Raw genomic sequence first — 20,495 nt, 5'->3', positions numbered from 1 at the left:
TCACCCAGGGCACTTGGTGCCTTCTCCGGTGCCTCTGGCCTCACTCCAAGCACTGGCCCTGCCTCCTCTGCCCTGTTGCTTGCTCCCCAGACCAGGAGTCACCATCATGTTGGGGCATTTTACCTGCCTGTATGGCTAGCTCGTGTTCCCTCCAGTTGCCAGGGTGGGGTCTCAGGAAAACCTGGCCGGAGGAAATGCCTTCCTCAGGAGAAATGGAGATGTTGTTTCTTAAGGAGAAAGCACATCTATCAGTGAGAGACAACATTGAATGCTAGCAGGAGTTCAGGCTCTGTGGTCAGTCCATAATTCATCCTAGTGACTTGCCTGGTGCCTTACCCTGGCCAAGCTGCTTGACTTCTGTGCATAGTTTCCATCTGTAAAATGGGGATAATAATAGCATCTACTTCATTTAGGATGTTATGAGGCATAACTAAGTTAACTCACTTGTATGCGGCATTGGAATAGTATCTTTTTGTGCCTCGGCATTGAACACTATGGCCTGTACGTAACAGGTGTTCATTAAATGTTGATTAAATGTAATATTCTGAAGGTAGAAAGAAAATGATTTCCCTGTCCCCTACCACAGAATAAAAGTAACATTTGGTTGCAATAAAAAATGTAGGCATGAAGACACCTACCCCCGGTTGGGAGCTGGGTGGTAGGATGTTCCGATTTAAACATCAATAGCAGTGTGCCATGATTTGTGAATCAGACCTAACATACTCGGTCTGTCACAAGTTTGACTAATGTTTACTGGCTCCCAAGATCATTTTGAAGGGACAGAACAGCTTAATAGTGATTTGTTTCCAGTAAGCGTTGCTATTGGAACATTTCAGATTCTAGCATATTTGATGTCTGTATTAAAACAGGCTTTGCCCTTTATAGGTTCACTCTGTTCTAATTTATGTTTGCTTGTAAGGTGGAAGATGGGTAGAAAGATGCTCTTTAATTGAATAGGTTCTTGCTTCTTTGTAGCCCACTCAGTGCCTATCATGGTGCCACGAAAGAAGTAGCTGCTCAGTAAATAATAAGTTAATGAGTAAATTGATGGTACATTTTTCTTTACATTGCATCACAGTGATGGCTCGAAGGTGCCTGTGAGGAGGTCTTGTTTATGATTTTCCCTCAGGCAGTGCCCTGATATGACTGTCTCTTGCTGTTGGGTGATAGAGTATTGAATTTGAGGGCTGCTCTTAGAGTTGCTCCTCATCTGTAAGAGGAACAGATGGTCCCCAGGGGTCCAGGTGAGATAGTGCAGGCAGGGGCACCACCACACATCTTTGTGGTATCTGAGCCATACTCAGGATGAAGATCACAGCTCTAGCAGGAAGAGGTAAGTCCTTGTTTCTTAAGTTATGAAAGTTTAAAAGTTTGTGCTGATAATATTCCATGTGGCATGGACTGAAGAATGTATATCCCTGTATTCTCTTGGTAGGGACTGTGATCATAAGGGTAAGAATTTTTGACCCAGGACCTGGAGATTACAATTTGGAAAAGATGTGGGGTTGTTTGTTTGTTTGTTTTTTGTTTCTTTAATATTGTATTTATTTTGAGGGCGAGAGCTGCTCTGTTCTGTCAGCATGGAGCCCGAAGCAGGGCTCAGTCCCACAACTGTGAGATCACGACCTGAGCCGAAATCTAGGGTTGGATGTTTAACCGACTGAGCCACCCACGCGCCCCGGGAAAAGATGGTTTTAAAAAAGTGATTATATCCAGGGCACTTGGGTGTCTCAGTTGCTTAAGCGTCTGACTCTTGATCTTGGCTCAGGTATTGATTTCGGAGTTGTGAGTTCAAGCCTCCATGCCCAGTGTGGAGCCCACTTAGAACACAAACAAAACACCTCTAAACAATAGTTATTTATTCAAAAAAATGGTATGTAGGATTGTAGCAATAGTTAGAATCATTTTTCTTTATGGAGAAATTTGGAGAACTTTAAACTTAACACACATACATGCTCATTCAAAGGAAACAGCTTGGCCCTACCTTCTTAAGTGCCATTTTTGTGGGCTATTGTCATTTTAATAATTTTTTTTTTTTTTTTTTTTTAGGTCTTAGTGTATTCCAGAATTCTTTTCTTTTAACTATTAAGGTTCTCCCTCATTACTCCATTTTAAAAAAGTAAATTTATTTCAACCCAAATGAGTGCTGTGTGTTTCTTTTAAAAAAATTTTTTTTTTTTTTTTAATTTTTAACGTTTATTTATTTTTGAGACAGAGACAGAGCATGAATGGGGGAGGGTCAGAGAGAGGGAGACACAGAATCTGAAACAGGCTCCAGGCTCTGAGCTGTCAGCACAGAGCCCGACGCGGGGCTTGAACTCACGGACCGTGAGATCATGACCTGAGCCGAAGTTGGCCGCTTAACCGACTGAGCCACCCAGGCGCCCCTAAAAAAAATTTTTTTTTTTTTAATATTTGTTTATTTTTGAGAGAGGGAGACACAGAATCCGAAACAGGCTTCAGGCTCTGAGCTGTCAGCACAGATCCCGACGCGGGGCTCAAACTCACAAACCGTGAGATCATGACCTGAGCCGAAGTCAGAAGTTCAACGGACTGAGCCACCCAGGTGCCCAGAGTGCTGTATATTTCACAGGTGGTTTGAAGGATTCATCGTTTTATAAAAACAACAGAAGAGGGTAGGACTGCCTTTCCTTCTCCTCACAGCTCTCTCGCCCATATTGTGAGGTGGCCCATTGAAAACCTGATCTTCACGTGTCGTAGGGCGCTCTTGACGCACATCTGCCTGCTTCTGCCATAGTTTCCACTCCACGCTCACAGGCACGAGTCAGCCCCGACAAGGAGTGGGTCTGTTGACAGTCCTGGGGAGCAGCACATGGCGGGAACATGCACCTTTTACTGAACAGAACATGGAACGTTTTCTTATGAAGGGTAGTATCTACCTTGGGGGGTGAAGTCCAAATTGCAGTTAGTTCCAGATGATTCACCACACAGAAGGTGTGAGTGTTTGGGTCTTAGTAAATAAAAGGAGTATTCTGTGTTGAATCCTGGTTTGACAGGGAGGAGGTCATCATTGATCAGGAATTTTCTTTTTTCAATAAAGGGGATCACTTAGGATGAGATGGCTCTACACCAGGATACATTCTTGTAGGATCATTTTCATCTTTTATGCAGAATTAATCTTTGCTATTGTCAGACTTGACTCACAAGGACTTATTACAAACAATTGTTGGCTTTAAAATAAAAAGGAAAGCTAGACATTTAGTTGGAGTATAGTGGGTGGTTTTTGACCTCTCATGGGGTGTTGTTTTCTCCATGGAGTGTCTTATCTGGCTAACAGATGTTTTTTATGACTTCGTCTAACACATAAATGGTAGCCCTAAGTGGGTTCCTCTTCATTTATCCCCTCTCCCCAGCACCATTTCTCTTTTCCTTCCCTCCTGCCAAATTCTACCCCGTCGTCAGGTGGCTGATGAACAGGCCGACCCCTGTCCTGAGTATGGCAGGATGTCAGTCCAGCCATGATCCCTCAGTCCCCATCCTCCGGGAGAGGAGTCCTCTTGACTGTCTCTGAGGGGAGTAGGCGGCTCTGAGCCCAGGTTGAAGTTGGCACATTTACCTGTATTACCCAGTGACCAGTTGAGCTCCCAACTCCTCATTCCTGCCCAGCCTCCCCTCTTTGGGTTCCAGTGAACTGGAATTTCTGTGTTTGAGGAGTTCCACACTGGGTACTACGTCATGGTGCTCCCAGCTGCCCACTGTAGGTCCAGGTGTTAAGTCCTGTCGTGCTGCAGTTGTTATCTCCAGAGGGTGACCGTGAAGGGAAACATATCCTGGAGCCTGATTTCGTGAGCCTTGGGGCCCTGTAAGCAGGGCAAGTCGAGAGGCACATGAAAGGCCAGAGCCTGAGGGTTTGAGCCCAGCCCTCTACAAAGGTAAAACCCGAAGGACAGGGAAATCACAAGAAAAGCACCAAGAGAGTCTCGGGGATCCTGAGTCAGAGGCAAAGGAATCTGATTTTGCAAGAGGAGAATTTTGCTTTGGGAGGTTAAAGAAGCTTAGTTGCCTTCTGAGTGAAAGTGGCATTCTATTTGCTAGTCAAAATTACCTCAGACCTTGAGAATGACTGGGGTCAGGGAGGTATTGCTGCACCAGGAATCAGAGCATTATGGAGTTGGAAGGGTCCTCAGAAAAGCCTCTCTAGGCCAGCACCCTCATCTCACAGACTAAGGAACTGAAGCCCATGAAAGTCCGTTGTGTTCTCTTATGCTTTTTACAGTTTCTGTAGCACCTGCGGTGACAGCATCTACTTCAGAACCCAAGGAGGCTGAACGGCTGCTTCTTTGCCCACTCTGGAGGGGCCCCGTGGGACCCCTGTTGCCCTCACTGCCCCATGACCTCTGTCTCTGAGTAGTGGGCACAGCAGGCCGAATCGTCCTCTGCTGAACTTTTCCCTCCCTTCCTCCCTGCCTCCTTTCCTCACCTCCACCCCCCATGAAGGAATCCAGAACCCTCCTTGCCTGTGAAGCCACTGGAATGTAGCACTCTGACCCCTGGCATTGAATGTCCTGGATGGACCTGGCTTGGGAAACAGGAAAGACTCAGGCAAGGGGGAGGGGTGCCTCAGGGCCTTGGGGTGGGACAGAGGGCAAGGAGGTGCAGGGAAGCATGACCTCCCCAGGTAGGTCCTGCCTGACTCTCACAGCATGGGAGACCCCACAGGCAGGGGTGCTGGGCCCCAAGAGGTGAGCTGCCAGGGGAACCCGGGTGCAGAGGAAAGGAGTGGAGGGGAAGTAGGGAGGAACGGACCAGAATACAGAGGAAACTCTTGTCACGAGAGGTGATAAAGGTGAAGGATGGAAAGAAGGAATGCCCAGGCACTGTCCAGATTGGATGCATTTCTCACTTTTGAAACCAAATGTTAGGAGATGGGGAAGACTCTCCTATAGAAAATTCCGCCCCACTTGGAGACTTCAGGCTCTTTAACATGCTTACCCTTTGGCAAGGCAGGTTTAGTAGAGAGGGTAGCTGCACATTCAGGTATGCAGGCCAGTTGACACTCACTGTCCCTTTCTGTTTTCTGTCAGTGTGCCCTTGACCACATTCAGGCCAGTTACCTCCCTTGAAGAGACTTTTAGAAACCCTGAGGTTCAGCCTCAGGTGATGTCTCCACCAGCTCTTTGCCCCTTTCCGGAATAAGGGAACCTTGCTTCCTCAACTTCTTCCCATTTAAAGCCTGCTGCATACGTAGGGTGCAGAGCCAGGGATCGGGCCGCCTCACGAAGCCCTTGTGGAGCCGTTAGCAGACTACACCATTGCCACACTGCACGTGAGTTTTGTCAGAATGACGGGCCAGCTTTCGGTTGAGGGTGTTTAAAATTAACTTCTGTGCTTGTGGGGAAGGAATAGGAACTATAGGTGGCAGAGTGTTTCTGAAACACCTTTGTAAGAGGAGAGAAATCACAACTGCTGCCATACGTGAAGGGATCGGGTTTCCTTTGCTTCTGGAATCTCTCTTTGCTGAGTCGGTTGACTCTTTCTGTGCTCAGGGTTGTCTTGAACACTAACCAGCGTTCGTTAGTCATGCCACATCCTGTCTGAAGTGAGGGTACTAATCTCCTTTCCTCCTTTCTCACATGACATGGTACGGAGCCCTAGGAATAGTGGCCCTGTGCTACGTAGTAATGTCTTGGCTATTGGGCTCATTCATCGGGCCTGCAAACCAGGGTATGTGACACCCCCTCCTCCACCCAGATAATACCAAAAGCCACCAGGTGAGGTCCAGCGGGATGCTGTAGGCAATACAGCAGGGAGGTGGGTCAGCATTTCACTACTGGAGGCATCGTCTTGTGGTTGGCACTGAGCCCCTGCTGCTCTCCTATAAGCTGGGACGTTTAAAGCACTGCTTATGTGTAAGTTTGAAGCTACTTACCTCTGTATATTCTAATCCTTTGAAAATCGGCGATTCTTATTGTTAAGTAGGATATGGATTTCATCAGAGCATCCTTTGGGAATTGCCTGCCCTTGGCATTTTTCCTTTTATATCCCCCAAAACGTTAGTGTTTGAAACCTCTATTGAAGTTGATAGGCAATAATTTTTAACCTTTCAGGGAGGAGTTAAGGTAGACGTATTTCCACAGACTGCTCATTTGAGCAGCTCTTCATGACTTAACACTGTAAAGACTTTAAATAGAATAACATTGCAGAATCATGATCCACCTCCCTTACTGCATATGGGAATACATACTGCTGTAGCATGTGGAAAAAGCACTGGGTGATTCACATGGGTTTGTGTTTCCTTTTGGAAGCAAATAATTCTCTGTGTGTGTTTATGTGTACATATGTTTTACTTTAAAATTTAGAAATATATCAACCTTTTTCTTTGACACTGAAATGTTTTAAAATACCCAAAAGGTACCTGGCTTTCCTAAGTCCCCGATCGGCATGAATTATTATTGTACGGCTTATTTTTTTTTCAGTACCTCAGGTATTCCAGACAGATCTGAAATATAAACGTTAACCTACATGCATGAGTGTTGACACACTTAAGCCTAAATCTTAGATGCCCACAGAGTGTCCTCAAAGCTGCTCTTTTTTCACGTGATACCGTGAATAGAGAATGTCTCCTCATAGCGGTCACCTACTCCAATTTCCCATTCATTTCTCCATTCAGCAAGTGGAGATTGGGGCCTGCTGGGTGCTGTCCACTCATCTCAACAGGGAGTGGCTGTAGAAATGTGGGAGGCACAGTTCCTGCCCCCAAGAAGCTCAGAATCTAGCTGTAAGCAAACAGCTACGATGTCTTGGGATGAGTGAAGGGTTGTAGGTGGGAGAAAATTAAGTCAACTTCTTTGAGGAGAAGACATTAGTTGGGCATAGTAAGAATAGCAGGTTTCCAGGTGACGGGGGAAAAGGAAAGGTGGCGCCACCTCAGAGGACATACAGTCCTCAGAGTCCTACTGAAGTGAACGTCCAAAGTGTACAGAGAGATTTGACTGATTCAGGAAATATTTGTGGAGGGCCTACCGTGTGCTAAGGCCAGTTCCGGGTGCAGAAGATACAAATGTGAACAAGATAGATAAATACTCACCAGCCTGGAGCTTTCTGATATAGGGAGACAACATGAGTAAAATTAGTAATAAAATATACACCATGCCACGAGAAGGTAAGTGCTGTGCTGTGAACGGAGATTGCGTGACAGTGTTTGGTTTGCACTTTTAAACAGAGTGCTCGTGGAAAGTCTTGCCGAGCAATTGGGTGTGATCACAGACCCGACGGACCGGGGAGTGAGCCATGCACATAGCAGGGAGAGGGTGTCCCAGGTACTAGTGCCTAGGCCCCAAAGCTTCCTTGGACTGGGAAGGAAGGGGTGCTGTCTGCACAGAGAGAAGTAACCTGAGGTTAGCAGGGGCTGGGCACAGGCCTGGTTTATCAGTGTTGAGTGTTTGGACTTGAGGCTATGGGCAGGTGGGAACGCGTGAAAATTTTGGGGTAGTGTTGATAATCAGTACTGTTGTCACCGCGATTCCCAAACCCAAGTACCCAGTGACTGGGTTAGGCATAGAGGTTCAATTTACTACACCAAGCAAACTCCAGTTTTATGAGAAGTGAAGTATGTTTTCAAACATATTTTTAAAGTTTCTTCATCTTTCTGTGGTCTTGTTATATTGACTTCATATGGTCTATTTCACACGAATCTTAGGGATTAAATGATTGCTCTGTAAAATATCGATGTTCAGTTCCTGACCTACCCTAAGGCAAAAGTCCTGCTTTTCATTGTCTCCTCATCTACGTTTGCTTTTAGGTAGAGAGTTCTAGGATGAATTTTAAGGACTTGGTGCCTTCAGAAATCAGTGTATCAGACAAGCCCCATGTTGCATGAGGTTTCTTATAGTCCACAGTTGTCTCTCTCATTTTTCATTTCTTGTTTATAGCATTACTTCCCATGTACACATCTTGTAGCAATGTGTTTTAAGATGTTTTAAGAAAAAAAAAGATTCAGGGGCGCCTGGGTGGCTCAGTTGGTTAAGCGTCTGACTCTTCGGCTCAGGTCATGATCTCCTGGTTTCGTGAGTTCATCCCCCGCATCAGGCTCTGTGCTGGCAACACGGAGCCCGCTTGGGATTCTCTGTCTCCCTCTTTCACTGCCTCTCCTGCACTCGTGCTGTCTCTGTCTCTCTCAAAATAAACTTAAAAAAAAATTAAAAAAAAAAAAAGATTTAGACACATATACATCAAACATTCACTTATGAGACTGGCTAACAGTAGGAAATTGTAAACCATGCACACAAAATGGTGTTCACTGACTGTTGCTGGCAAATTGTGCTTTGTTGCTAGGACCAAGTTGCTACCAAGGAGATTCATGGCATGTGTTAGGGATAAATGAGATCAAATACAGAGATAAACTTGCCTAAAGAAAGAGCTTAAAGGTTTGGGGTTTTAGCCACATTATTTAGGGATGATATTCCTTCTAACGGTACTAGAGTTAGTGGTAAGGGTCAGAAATACAATCGTTGGAATTAATCTTGACCATTCTCCTGCTTCCTATCATCTTTCACTTGGTTTACTTTCAAGAATTCGGGTAAATTATTAAGGTAAAGTTCACAGCAGTGCTCGAGTTGATTTGTAAAAACATTCCTTTACAAAGTGATTGCTAACTGATTTCACAAAATTATTATCCTGAAAAGATTCCTTAATGCTACTTACAGATCATTACACCTTTTAAAGATCATCACTTGCACCTCAGGAATATTGCTGTATGTGAAGGCATTGTTGCCTTAGCAAAGAAACCCTTGTTTCCGGATAACAGTGTTTATATTGTTAGATTTTCTATCCTTGTGATGTTTCCAGAAGTGCTCTTGCAACTCCATTCCTGTTGGTTTAGAAGGTGTCATTGCGAGGGGCGCCTGGGCGGCTCAGTTGGTAAAGCGTCAGCTCAGGTCATGATCTCATGGTTCATGAGTTCAAGCCCTGCATCGGGCTCTGTGCTGACAGTGCAGAGCCTGCTTTGGGATTCTCCTTCTCCCTCCCCCTCCCCCTCCCCCTCCCCTCCCCCTTCCCCTCCCCCTCCCCTCCCCCTCCCCCTCCCCCCGCTGTCTGCCTCTGCCCTGCTCGTGCACTCTGTCTTCCTCAGTCTCTCTCAAAATAAATAAACGTTAAAAAAAAAAAAAAACAACAACGATGTCATCTCTTCCTGCCCCTGGGGTAGTGATGTCAGCAGTGGGCCTCTGGGCCATATTCACTAGAGTTGGGCTTCACCCAGAATGAGATGGGAAAAATAGAAGTGTTCCCTCCTTCCTTTTCCCTGATGTTCAGGTCCTCTGAACTCACTCAAACTTAAAATTTTGCCCAACCCTTTGACCAGCTCACTTCCTTACTCCTTCCATTCCTCCTCTCACCTGCTTGATGGTAGCCTACTTAGAGTTCAGGCCTAGGTTGCTCAGCCTCTGTCCTCAGCTTAATGTGTTCGTCTTGTGGTAAGTACCCAGCCTAGTCTCTGACACATAAAAATGTGGCTCCATAAATATTAGTTATCAGAAGATTCATCTTGAGGGGTGTGAAATATGCTTCATTATCTTTGCTAACTGTTCAGCTAATATAATGAAAAATTTGCATTCTTCAAAGTGCTTATTTTCAAAGCGCTATGTTCATTTTGTTGTCCTTGTTTGAGATTCTCGTCACATTTCATCTTTTCACTCTGGTGGTTCACACTTTAGGATGAGTGCAATCAAGAAAAAAGGCATTCCCGTATCTAGTCTTCTGTTTTGCTCTCGGTCATTTGACTAACAGATTTTAGGTTAGAGCATATATCAATATTTATAAAACGGGACTGTGCATTATTCATATCCACAAGTACCTTTCTGGCAAGGAGCATTAATTTGTGTCACATTATCTCATTATGGTCATGATAGATGGAAGTAGAAGGGGGATAATACAGTTTATTATTTAAGTTATTATGTATTTACCTAACCATAGTTGAGGTATATTCATTCACTCAACATGTCATAAATCTTTATTGATCTGTGGAAGTTCTGGTTAACAGAATGTTGAGGTTGAAAGAAAATTTGAGTTAGCATTATTATTTTACAAGTAGGAAGATTGGCATCCAAAGATGTTTCTGAGTAATTGACTTTCTTCCCCTACCACCGAACTCATTTTCCAAAAAAACTATGGCACTGAAAGATTGCGATTGCTCTTGCCTTCTAACCTATTCCTGTTCATTCCCTCTGCAGATACTTATTTTGTTAAGCTACTCTTTGCTAAGTCCTATAATCACCCAATGATAAAAAGAAAAGAAGAGTAAAACTAGATCTTTCTTTAGCTTCAAAGAACCCACTTTCTAGTGGAGATTAGATGAGCAATTTCATTATACTGCCGTAAGTGAAGTAATTTTAATAGGTGTATAATAGAAAGTATTTCAGGGGAACAAACAGTTCGGTCCCTATGGAGTGGATGATGCCTGGAGAAAGGATTAATTACTGAATAGAAACTTCCAAAGCAAGTAAAGAGAAGCAGCTTTCTAAGCAGAGAGAATAGTTTGTAGACAGCCATGGTGTCAGGGAACAACCTGGGTCGTTCAGGGAGCACATAATCAGTAGGCATTGTTGGAGGAAGTGGGGAGGAGTGGAACAGCTGAGGTTGAAGTGGGTTAGGACCAAATCTAAACAGACTTTGTCTTCCATGCCCAAGAGTTGGCTGGCAAGTTGGTGGACTTTATTTTGGAGACCTTGCTTCCCAACTCCATATCCTTAAGTTTGATGGGGCTATTCCTGTAACATCCCTATATGAACACACCCCTGTAGGCGAATGGAACTCTGTGAAGTTCTATTCTTATGTTCTGCATAAGAGATGGCTGATTACCTGGCTTAATCCATCGATGGCTTTTAGAGTATCTAGATGAAGAAAGGAAAGGTGACCCTGATGAGCACGTCTGCAAGATATTTTTTTCCCTCTACCAAGATGTGTTCATTTCTAAGCAGGAGCACATTTGGTAACTGAAAACCAATATTCTTTGAAGCTGGTGAAACATGGAGTTACATGTTTTAATAGATATTCAAGCCCAGAGAAGACTGTGTTGCTTAATAATAACATCTGACTGAATAGAAGGTCAGTTCAGCCGTACACAAACATAGGCTCGGTGATAAGGCCTGAGACTTTCCTTAAAAAATATTGGGATCTAGGCTCAAAGCAGGGGAAATATAAGGGGGTGGAATTTTCCACCATAGGGTACAAAGTAATTGTAGCTCAGGAAATGTTTCCGTGATCAATCAAATACCTTCATTATTTAAAAAATTTCCAAAATGTAACCATTTAATGTCTGACTTTGAGTAACTTCCTGGTAAAACCATCAAAGAGAAACTGACTTAAAAAATATATATTCATATGTCACAGTACTTGAATGAGTTGACATGCTATATGGGACTGTTAATCATAACCCATTTCTGAGATGTCTTAATCTTTTTGGAAGAGCCAGTTTTTAACTTGCTTTTATCTCTGTTACATTCATTTCCCTCATACATTTATTAGGCCCATCTTTCTTGTTTCTTTGGACTTGGCCTGTTGCTCTTTTTCTAATATCTTCAGTTGAATGCTCTGCTCATGTTGTTTTTTTTTTTTTTAACTTTATTTCCTGTGAAATTTCCCTTTAAACACTGCCTTAGCTATTTCCCAGCAATGTTGACAGAGTATTTCTATTGTTCTTCATTTGAAGTATTTATTTAATTTACCTGTAATCTCCTTCCATTAAAAAAAAAACACCCAACTTTTTATCATAGAAATTTCCAAATCTATTCAGAAGTAGAAACAATTGTATAAACACACAGAACTTCCACAGTTATAAATTCATGGCCAATCCTGTTTTAGTGTGTTGACACCCCAGCTAGTACATCCTCTAGGATTGAGGTGTTTGAAAGGTCCTGCAAAGTGATCTTTGTTGTAGTAAAAGTGCCCCTGGCTTGCCTTCCTATGCATAGTGACTGTTCTCCAAGCCTCAGACTGGTCTGATAAGTGAGAAACTATTTTATTTATTTTTTATTTCATTAAAAAAAAAATTTTTTTTAACATTTATTTATTTTTGAAAGACAGAGACAGATTGTGAGCAGGGGAGGGGCAGAGAGAGAGAGGGAGACACAGAATCTGAAGCAGGCTCCGGGCTCTGAGCTGTCAGCGCAGAACCCGACGCGGGGCTCGAACCCAAGAACCGTGAGATCATGACCTGAGCCCAAGTCGGACACTTACCTGACTGAGCCACCCAGGCGCCCCAGTGAGAAACTATTTTAAATTTGAATTGTGACTACTCAAAGCATGTGATTCTGACAGCATTCCCAATAAATTGTTAGCATTGTACAATTTCATCCAAGACGGCAGAATCGAGGAAACATGAGCATGAACTCTAAAGGGACTTCATGAATTGTCCATTCCACCCCCTTTTTTGTAATGAAAAACACTGAAGCCTTGAGGGCTAAATGCCTTGTTCAGGGTTTCTTTGCAAACTAACAACAGAGCTAGGGCTGTGGTCTCCTGGGTCAGGCAGTCTCCATGAGGAGAACAGATGTCTGGGCTGTCTGTTTTTCTATACGCAATTTCAGACAGTTCCTAATTTAGGCAGAATTGTGAAATAGGGGAACTGCATTCTGTAGTCCTAGGCTCTGCTGCCTTCTTGTTGCATGAATTCCTCGCTTCTTAGAGACACTTCTTCTCTTATGCTTCTCTCTCTTCCTAGTAGCTTCCTGCTATCAAAAAGGAAATTATTGTTTTATTCATATGCTTGGTACGATTTTGGTTGAAATGGTAGAAAATTGTACTGTAAACTCCTGCTTCCTAGCATCTTGGATCCGTAGCCCTTTGCCTAGTTCTTGGTGTATGATAGATGCCATTATCTGTTTGAGGAACGAATAATTGGTGGATGGATGGATGGATGGATGGATGGATGGATAAATTTGCATTCTGTAGTTCATCTCTGGTCCTCTTTTGTTATTGTAAGGTGTCTGACAAAAATTACAGCAGTGGAACATACACTTATCATAAATTGACTTTGTAAATTGGATCCTGTTCGTTTTTCAGAGAATTCCTCACTTGGACATAATATGAATCAGTGGTCATGTTTGTTTGCTCTATATTTAGAGATTTGCATCAGTTTAAGAAGCTAGTCTTCCAAAAATGTTTGTGAGCGTAATTTAGTATTTCCGTCATTTTAGCCTCGGGTTTGTCCACTCTGGTATACAGTTACATGTGCCTAACATGGTTTCACTTTGTGGAAATGCCTGTAAAACAGATTTTTGCGACATGAATCATTTCTACCGATAACCATAATTTTGCCCTTCCTGCTTTGTGCTGATTACAGCACCAGGAAGAGGGAGAGGGAAGCACTGACTTTTGGGACATCCGCCTTAAGCTTGAAGCAGAGAGAATGAAAACTCACTGCATTAGATTCCTCCTTGAGCAGAACTGAATGCCTGATAACAGCCAGCCCAGAGCTGGGGGAGTTAAGAGCAGCAATTTTACATTACACTGGAGTTTCTAGGCTGGCATGGAAAGAGATGCCAGTATTAGCTATTTGCATCTTACTGTAGCCACAGGGATATGTGAACAGCTGGAGAATTAATTTGATATATATTCCCAGAAGCTTCTCCTCTGCCAACAGAATTCCATTACTGTGAGCTTCTGAGTGTGTACTGTGAGTTTGTTTCTTGCCTTTTAATATCTGCTATGGCATATTTCTGGTAAGTGGATTGCCACATAATGGGGTGCAGCTATATCTTGGTTTGGAGTAAACTCCATTAACCTAAGCTGATACAAGGTAGAAAAGGTAAGGCTTTGAATATACAAATGCCTCTGCCTTCAGGAAGTCAGAGATTTTAGGTGAACACACAGTACTGTGTCCAGTAAATGCAGTCACACCTGAAGCATTTTATTCCATATTAGTGGAATTTCAGACACCAGCACGCAGATGGAAAGATATTTTGAAGGCCAGAGAGGTGGGATCCAGGATTAGTCAGGCCAGGGTTGCCGTGGCTGGTTCCTAGAGCTCCTGGACCTGCTGTTTCCCAGATGTGAAGTTGGATGTCTCCATACTCTGGATGTTTTCCACATCCTCTTCCCCAATGCCCTCTTTCCTACCCTCAGGATTGAAACTCCTAACTAGCCCTTGCATTTAAAATCTTTTTTTTTTTAATTTATTTTTTAATGTTTATTTGAGAGAGAGAGAGAGAGAGAGTGAGAGAGTGAGAGTGTGCAAGCGTGAGTGGGAGAGGGGCAGAGAGAGAGGGAGACACAGAATCACAGAATCCGAAGCAGGCTCCAGGCTCTAGGCTCTGAGCTGTGAGCACAGAGCCTGATGCGGAGCTCAAACCCACGAACTATGAGATCATGACCGGAGCCGAAGTCGGATGCTTAACCAACTGAGCCACTCAGGCGCCCCAAAATGTTTTACGTCAAATGTGGAAGGAGGGAGTTTCAAGCATCATCAAGAATCCTAGATGATGATTTGTGGAATAGAAAGAACCAATCCAAGACAAGACTGAATGTGACTGTTGGAAGGACAGGTGTTTTTGCTTTGGCACCATGTGTGCACTCTTAAAAAACACATTCTGCAAAATCATTTACTACACTAAAAACAAGAGGGATGTTGGGAAGGATCGGGTTAAGGACAGGTCAGTCAAAACCTATGGAACTGTATACAGAGAAGATAAATACAGACAATGAGAGTCCAAGTAAAAATACTGACACAGGTAAGCCCCCCCCATAGCATTTGCACCTGGAGCCCGGACAGCCCACCCTTTGCTTGCAGCCCTACATACTCCCAGGCTCCTACTGCTTCCTTCAGGGCCTGGGACCTTGAAGACAGTCACTTCCAATAGAGACCAGGGTGATCAGAATTAAACCTAAGATCCAAGGGTAGTTTCTTCATCATATTTAAATACAGGGGAAATGTCTCTAGTTTTTTCATTTGCATTTGTAACCTGCCTGCGTAGTTTAATGTCATGGAAAGTTCAGCCACTAGAGCAGTCATTTCTTGCACCAAAAAAAGAAATTTAAACAAGATCATCAGCCTTTTCTTAAGGTGTTCGTTATTGCTAAGACTTTTCCTTTCATTGTGAGAAAACTTGCTCTTGATCTTTTCATAGCATTAATGTGCTGAAAAAAATCAGGTATGAGTCTATGCAACTTTTGCATTTTATTGACTTCGTTTTCCTTTTTCCCAATTACATATTGGCTAAATCCCACTAAAGGGGTATGTCTGTTTATGGTTTAGCGTAACCGTCAGGAGAAGAGGTACCCGACGTCCTTTGTTATCTCTCAGACTTGGAGCCTATGCTGTCTTGGCCCAGGTGTTATCAGCAAGACATGCTCTTTAGACAGCAACCCCTGGGCGATCCCAAGACCTTTTCAGGTAATACATGAGGTCCAAACTGTTTTCATAGCAGTATAAAAATATTACCTTTATTCTGTGTGACAGCATTTGCACAGGCACTGGTGATCAGGCTGCTGATATCTTAGCGTGACACCATGTACGTATGTCCCTGCCACTCATTACACATCTTCTTACGTATCATGTTACTGTTCTGGGGGGTGAAATGGGACAAGTGTGTGAAGTAATTCTGTTTCAGAAATACCTGAAATACAGTGGTTGTCTCAAAGTAAAGCATCATATTTTGAGATGTCTTCTAAACATCCAAGTGGAGATGTCCCATTAGCAGTTATACATACCTGTCTTTTCACTGCAGTACTTAACGTATTTGGACATGTTTGAACATGCATGAATTTTAATTCATACATGAAATCATTAGATTTCTCTCCTATTTAGAAAAATAATTCAACATCCTGATTTGGTAATTTGCAGGAGTTACAAACTAAAAGATACATTTGCAGAGGTATCTCAGTGATCTTTTCAGGCTAGGAGACTATCTTGTCACCTGGAGAGTACCCAGAAAAAAGAAAAAAAAAAAACTACTTGAAATAAATATTTAAAGGGCAGTACTCCTGTTTTTAACTTCTTTTTTTCACCAGCTGACCGGTCCAAGGAGAAATCAGGAATCAGAGAATTAGAGCCTTGATCCTTGGGTCATATATGTGGATGTACATAAGAGAGATTTAAAAATATCAAATTTGCCAGGCACTGTCAAAAGAACTCTTGGGCCCAGATTTGATTTCTGTAATCAAACCTCACTAAATCTTTGCTTTGAATCCCTGTTGATTGGCCGTTAAATTAAAGTATGATGTCCTGTGATAGAAAAACATAGAAGTCTTTGTCTCCAAAGCATGTTGTACTTGATCTTATAAAGCAGTGGTTGCTAAGGGAACTATTTGCCAAGAAGAAAAACAAAGTATTGATTAGAGTGGGGGCATAGAATTGAAAAACTTTCCTCAGAAAAGAAAATAAAGGTATATAAGACATCTTGGGGTTCAGAGTCCAGTGCTTCCTAACTAGACATGGTGGCCTAACATTTTTGAGGAGATGGTCAGGCTTCCCTCTGCACACTCACGAGCAGGCTCTTGCTGCTGCCGACAGGCTTCTCCTGGGAACAAAGCAGGAATCAGTAAGGAGCCAGGAAGAGTGTCAACTGCCATTTTTTAATTGTGATTCCACATTCAGGGAAAATGGTCTTCCTCGAAAATGCATGGACCATAACATTGACCAGACCAATGACATGAAATACGTGACTGGATTTATAGTATAGTGTGTGTGTGTGTGTGTGTGTGTGTGTGTGTGTGTGCGTGCGTGCATACATGCACACAAATATATGTTACAGTACTATATGTACAGTTATTGAACACTGTATTAAGTTCTGGGGTCAAGGGGATTCAAAGTTGGATGAGATCTGACTTCTACACACAAGGACTCTTACCTAGTGGGGAAGTTTGACTTACATAAAGCTATCGTCATAGGGGACCAGAGGTCGGCGCACATGCCTGAGGAAGCATGGAGAAGACTTCTCCAAAAAGGTGATGTTTGAACTGGGTGTTCAAGGATGAATAGGAGTTACGGGCGGAAGGGAAAGGAAGGGTTCTAGGCAGATGATACTCCATGAGCAAAGGTGTGGAAGCAGTGATGAAGGATTTGTAGTGAGAATTGCAGTGTGCCTAGGGCATTGGGATATGTGAGGGCTTGGTGAAAGAGAAGTCTGTAGAAGTAGAAGCCATACGATGAAGAACCTTTTATTCTGCAATAAGAAGTTTGGGCTTTTCCTTGTTGGCAAGAGAGAACCACGGGGCAGGTTTGTTTTTTGAGGGCGATGACTGGGGTGATGGTGTGGGGAATGGGGCCATGGAGGGACAAGAGGATGGTGGCTGGGAGACAGGTGAGAGAGGATGTTGCAGTCCTTTTAGGACAATGATGTCTTCGGGGAATTCTAGTTCTAATGGAGGAAAGGGGGGTTTACTGTGGGGGAAAATTGGAATCCACTCGATTTGGTGATAGATTAACTGTGTACATATTTATAAAAAAAGGAATAAAAATTTCTTTTTAGAATATGATGGGGGAAAAGAAAAACAGAAAGGAGAGATAGAAGAGAAGAGGTAGTTTTCTAGTGGGTCAGATGTTACTTGATTTCTTATAAGTTTCTAAGTTCCTAGGGTTGAACTAACTTGGAGTTACAAATGTGAATATAAAGTCCCCAAAATGTCTTCATGACAAATGTCACTGAACTAGATTAGGGGAGTGGTACTAATAGCATGTTCAACTGCCACGTATTCTATACTATAGCCGAAGACTAAATTATCACCTACGTTTCCGTGTTGTCTCATTGTGTTCTTTTCTGGTTTTCCTTTCAGGGCAATTTAGTAATTTTACTGTTGTCTTGAAGATAGGAATGCACCTTCGTGTGTTTACACGTTATTTCTAAACGCAAATACAGGCTAAACAGGAAAACAGATTTTAAAACAGATAAGTGGTGTTTTTGTTGAAACTTCTAAAATCGTTTTTACTAAGAGTTGAGACGTGGATCAAATAAGTGAGCCTGATCTGAAATCAGAAGAGAGGAGGTTTTCTATTTTCCGTTTTCAAAGAATTGCCATGAAGCTCTTTATGTTGTAAATGATGCCTTTCTAAAGACTCATTGACAAGAAGATTATTTCAGTGAGGGAGAACTGCCTTTGGCCTAACTTATGCAGTGAGTTAATGATGTCACCAGAAGTAAAATTTAGCTGTAAAAAAATTATAGCCATTTGTTTACACTGTCTTCTAGGAAAACACTTTCTGAAGATGGCTTTATACCTGCCGCAGTTTGCAACATATTTAAGATATCTTAAATTCAAACACTTTTAAAAATTCACTCCAGATATGGTTATCAGAAACATGTTTACTCTTTAACAGTTAGTACCCGGTCAAGGCAGGATAAAGCATCTATTAAAGATAATGTTAAGGGGGGGAAACTGATAAAATGTCCCAGAGATTCGTAGAGTCTGGTTTCCTAGAAGAGGTGTTTGAACTATGAAGAGTAGCATTAGAGTCAGCCTGTGATTCTGTCATGCTTGTTTCATTTGAGCTGAATCCCATGAAAGTAGGTCTGAGATCTCCTTTGTTTCTTATACTTGACTCCATTCCATGACCAGGATACTGATTTGATCTTAGCCTAGCCTTCACTAAACTGTGGCCCTGGCTTTGGTTTTGGGCATTGGTGGACATGAGCATCCGAACTGAAATGCATTGGAGAAATATCCACCGTGGTATCTGTTCTCGATTCTTTTGGTGGTCTTCGTTTTTATGTTTATTAGTTGTCTTGATGTGTTAAGTTGCAGAGCTGTTTTAAACCTATAGCTAGTCTCTACCAGATGGAGTAAAAAAAAATTGTAGATTTATTCATTTTGTAGATTGACAAATGTGACTCCTGTGATTTTGTTGAAAGTAGGAAAATCCAGGAATCTTTGTTTAAAATAACACATAAGAGAGGTGGTAGTTTTTGATCCCAAAACACTGGCTATTTAATGTCTGCACGTGTGGCTGTATTTCCTTTTTCTCGCTTACTAGGAGATTGGGTTTCATTCGTTTGTCAAATTGCAGCCAAATCGCTTTTCATAAATTGAGGTGTCAATATCAGGTGTTAATCTTGACATCTTTGCACACTTTTGCTCTCAAACAGGCCTTTGAATGAAGCTGCAAGCAAATATTATGTGGCTGTTCATTGTTTTACAGATGAGAACTGGGACGATGACCAACTGCTTGGTTTTGAACCCTGCAACGAAAACCTCGTGTCTGGCTGCAATATAATCAATGGGAAATGCGAATGTGACACCATTCGAACCTGCAACAATCCCTTTGAGTTTCCGAGGAAGGATATGTGCCTTTCAGCTTTGAAGAGGATTGAAGGTAAGTACTGATTTTTTACAACTGTGAGGCCTAGCACCGTGTGACTCCGAGTGGTGGTGGTGTTTGAGCTTGAAGAGGCAGAGACACACTTGCAGAGGTTGGTAGCTTTTAGAACCGCAAACAGAATGCAGAAAGTTGACTGGGTGCTGATGTGATGATGTGTGTGTTGTGTGCACACGTGCATTTGTGTTCCTAGATGCCGTGGAACGGGGTAGTGCTGTCGTCGCATGAGCAGGGCGGTCCGTGCCAGCTTGCCTGGGTCACCTCTGCGTAATGGATGATTTCACGAGTGGTGTGCTTGAGATCGGCATCTGTCGTCACCAGGTCCATTCCGCTTGATTTACCATAGCGTGGTGTTCCATGAGGAGGGTGCTAATTAGAAACGCAGTTCATCTGGCAAGAATGTGTATCTCTTTAGCAGAGACGGGAGGATCACACGGTGATGGTTGAACGCTTACGTTGAACATCGGTGTGGATGGGTCATTGGGTGCTTCACCTGTGAAATGAAGTCAGAAATTACACTAAAATAACAAGAAAATTAGGGGCGCCTGGATGGCTCAGTTGGTTGAGCGTCTGACTGCGGCTCAGGTCGTGATCTCAAGGCTCCTGAGTTGGAGCCCCGTGTCCGGCTCTGTGCTGACAGCTCAGAGCCTGGAACCTGCATCGGAATCTGTGTCTCCCCCTCTCTTTCTGCCCCTCCTCCACTTGTGCGCGTGCTGTCTCTCTCTCTCTCTCGCTCTCTCTCTTTCTCTCTCAAAAATAAACAAACATTAAAAAAATTAAAAAACAAATAAACAAGAAAACTATACTAATACAGTCCATAACTTTTGCACATTGCTGCATAAAACCTAGGCGAAGGGTTGGAGAGTTGGAAGTATGATTCCTAACTACAGTAATCATGGGTGGCATGCCCAGAGAGTTTGGTGCCATGGCTTGCAACCAGGATTAACAAAGGGTGAAGCCTGGGCTTGGGTCTCAGCCCTGCCCCAGACCAGCATGGAACTTTCTTCTAGCTCCAGGTTCCTCTAGAGGGGGGAAAAAAAGCTGAATGAGAAAAAGGAAGAAAAGAGCTGAATGAATGTGATGTCATTCTAAGATGGAGAGATTGGTAATGTGGTTTGGAATACCAAGGATTTGTGAGGTCTCATGAGGGCAGTACAGCAGGACTGACGTTTTTGAATTGTATTAAGTTTCCAACTCCTATTAAATGATAATAGAGGATAAGAAATTT

The 20,495-nt window shown here is 43.0% G+C and overlaps 1 protein-coding gene across 2 annotated transcripts in view; it reads left to right on the top strand.

Moving 5' to 3' along the window:
* CRIM1 (cysteine rich transmembrane BMP regulator 1) overlaps positions 1-20,495 on the top strand; it is a 189,012-nt gene that overhangs the window by 21,095 nt on the left and 147,422 nt on the right. For both annotated transcript variants that reach the window (XM_042933264.1, XM_042933263.1), the window contains exon 2: positions 19,091-19,264. In XM_042933264.1, the coding sequence (XP_042789198.1) occupies positions 19,091-19,264 (174 nt within the window). The remainder of the gene's footprint in view (positions 1-19,090; positions 19,265-20,495) is intronic.

This window comes from Panthera leo, chromosome A3, assembly GCF_018350215.1.
Source record: "Panthera leo isolate Ple1 chromosome A3, P.leo_Ple1_pat1.1, whole genome shotgun sequence".
In the NCBI taxonomy this organism is placed as follows: Eukaryota; Metazoa; Chordata; class Mammalia; order Carnivora; family Felidae; genus Panthera; species Panthera leo.
Note: the sequence above shows the minus strand (reverse complement) of the source record. Positions and strands in the feature narration are given on the sequence as shown.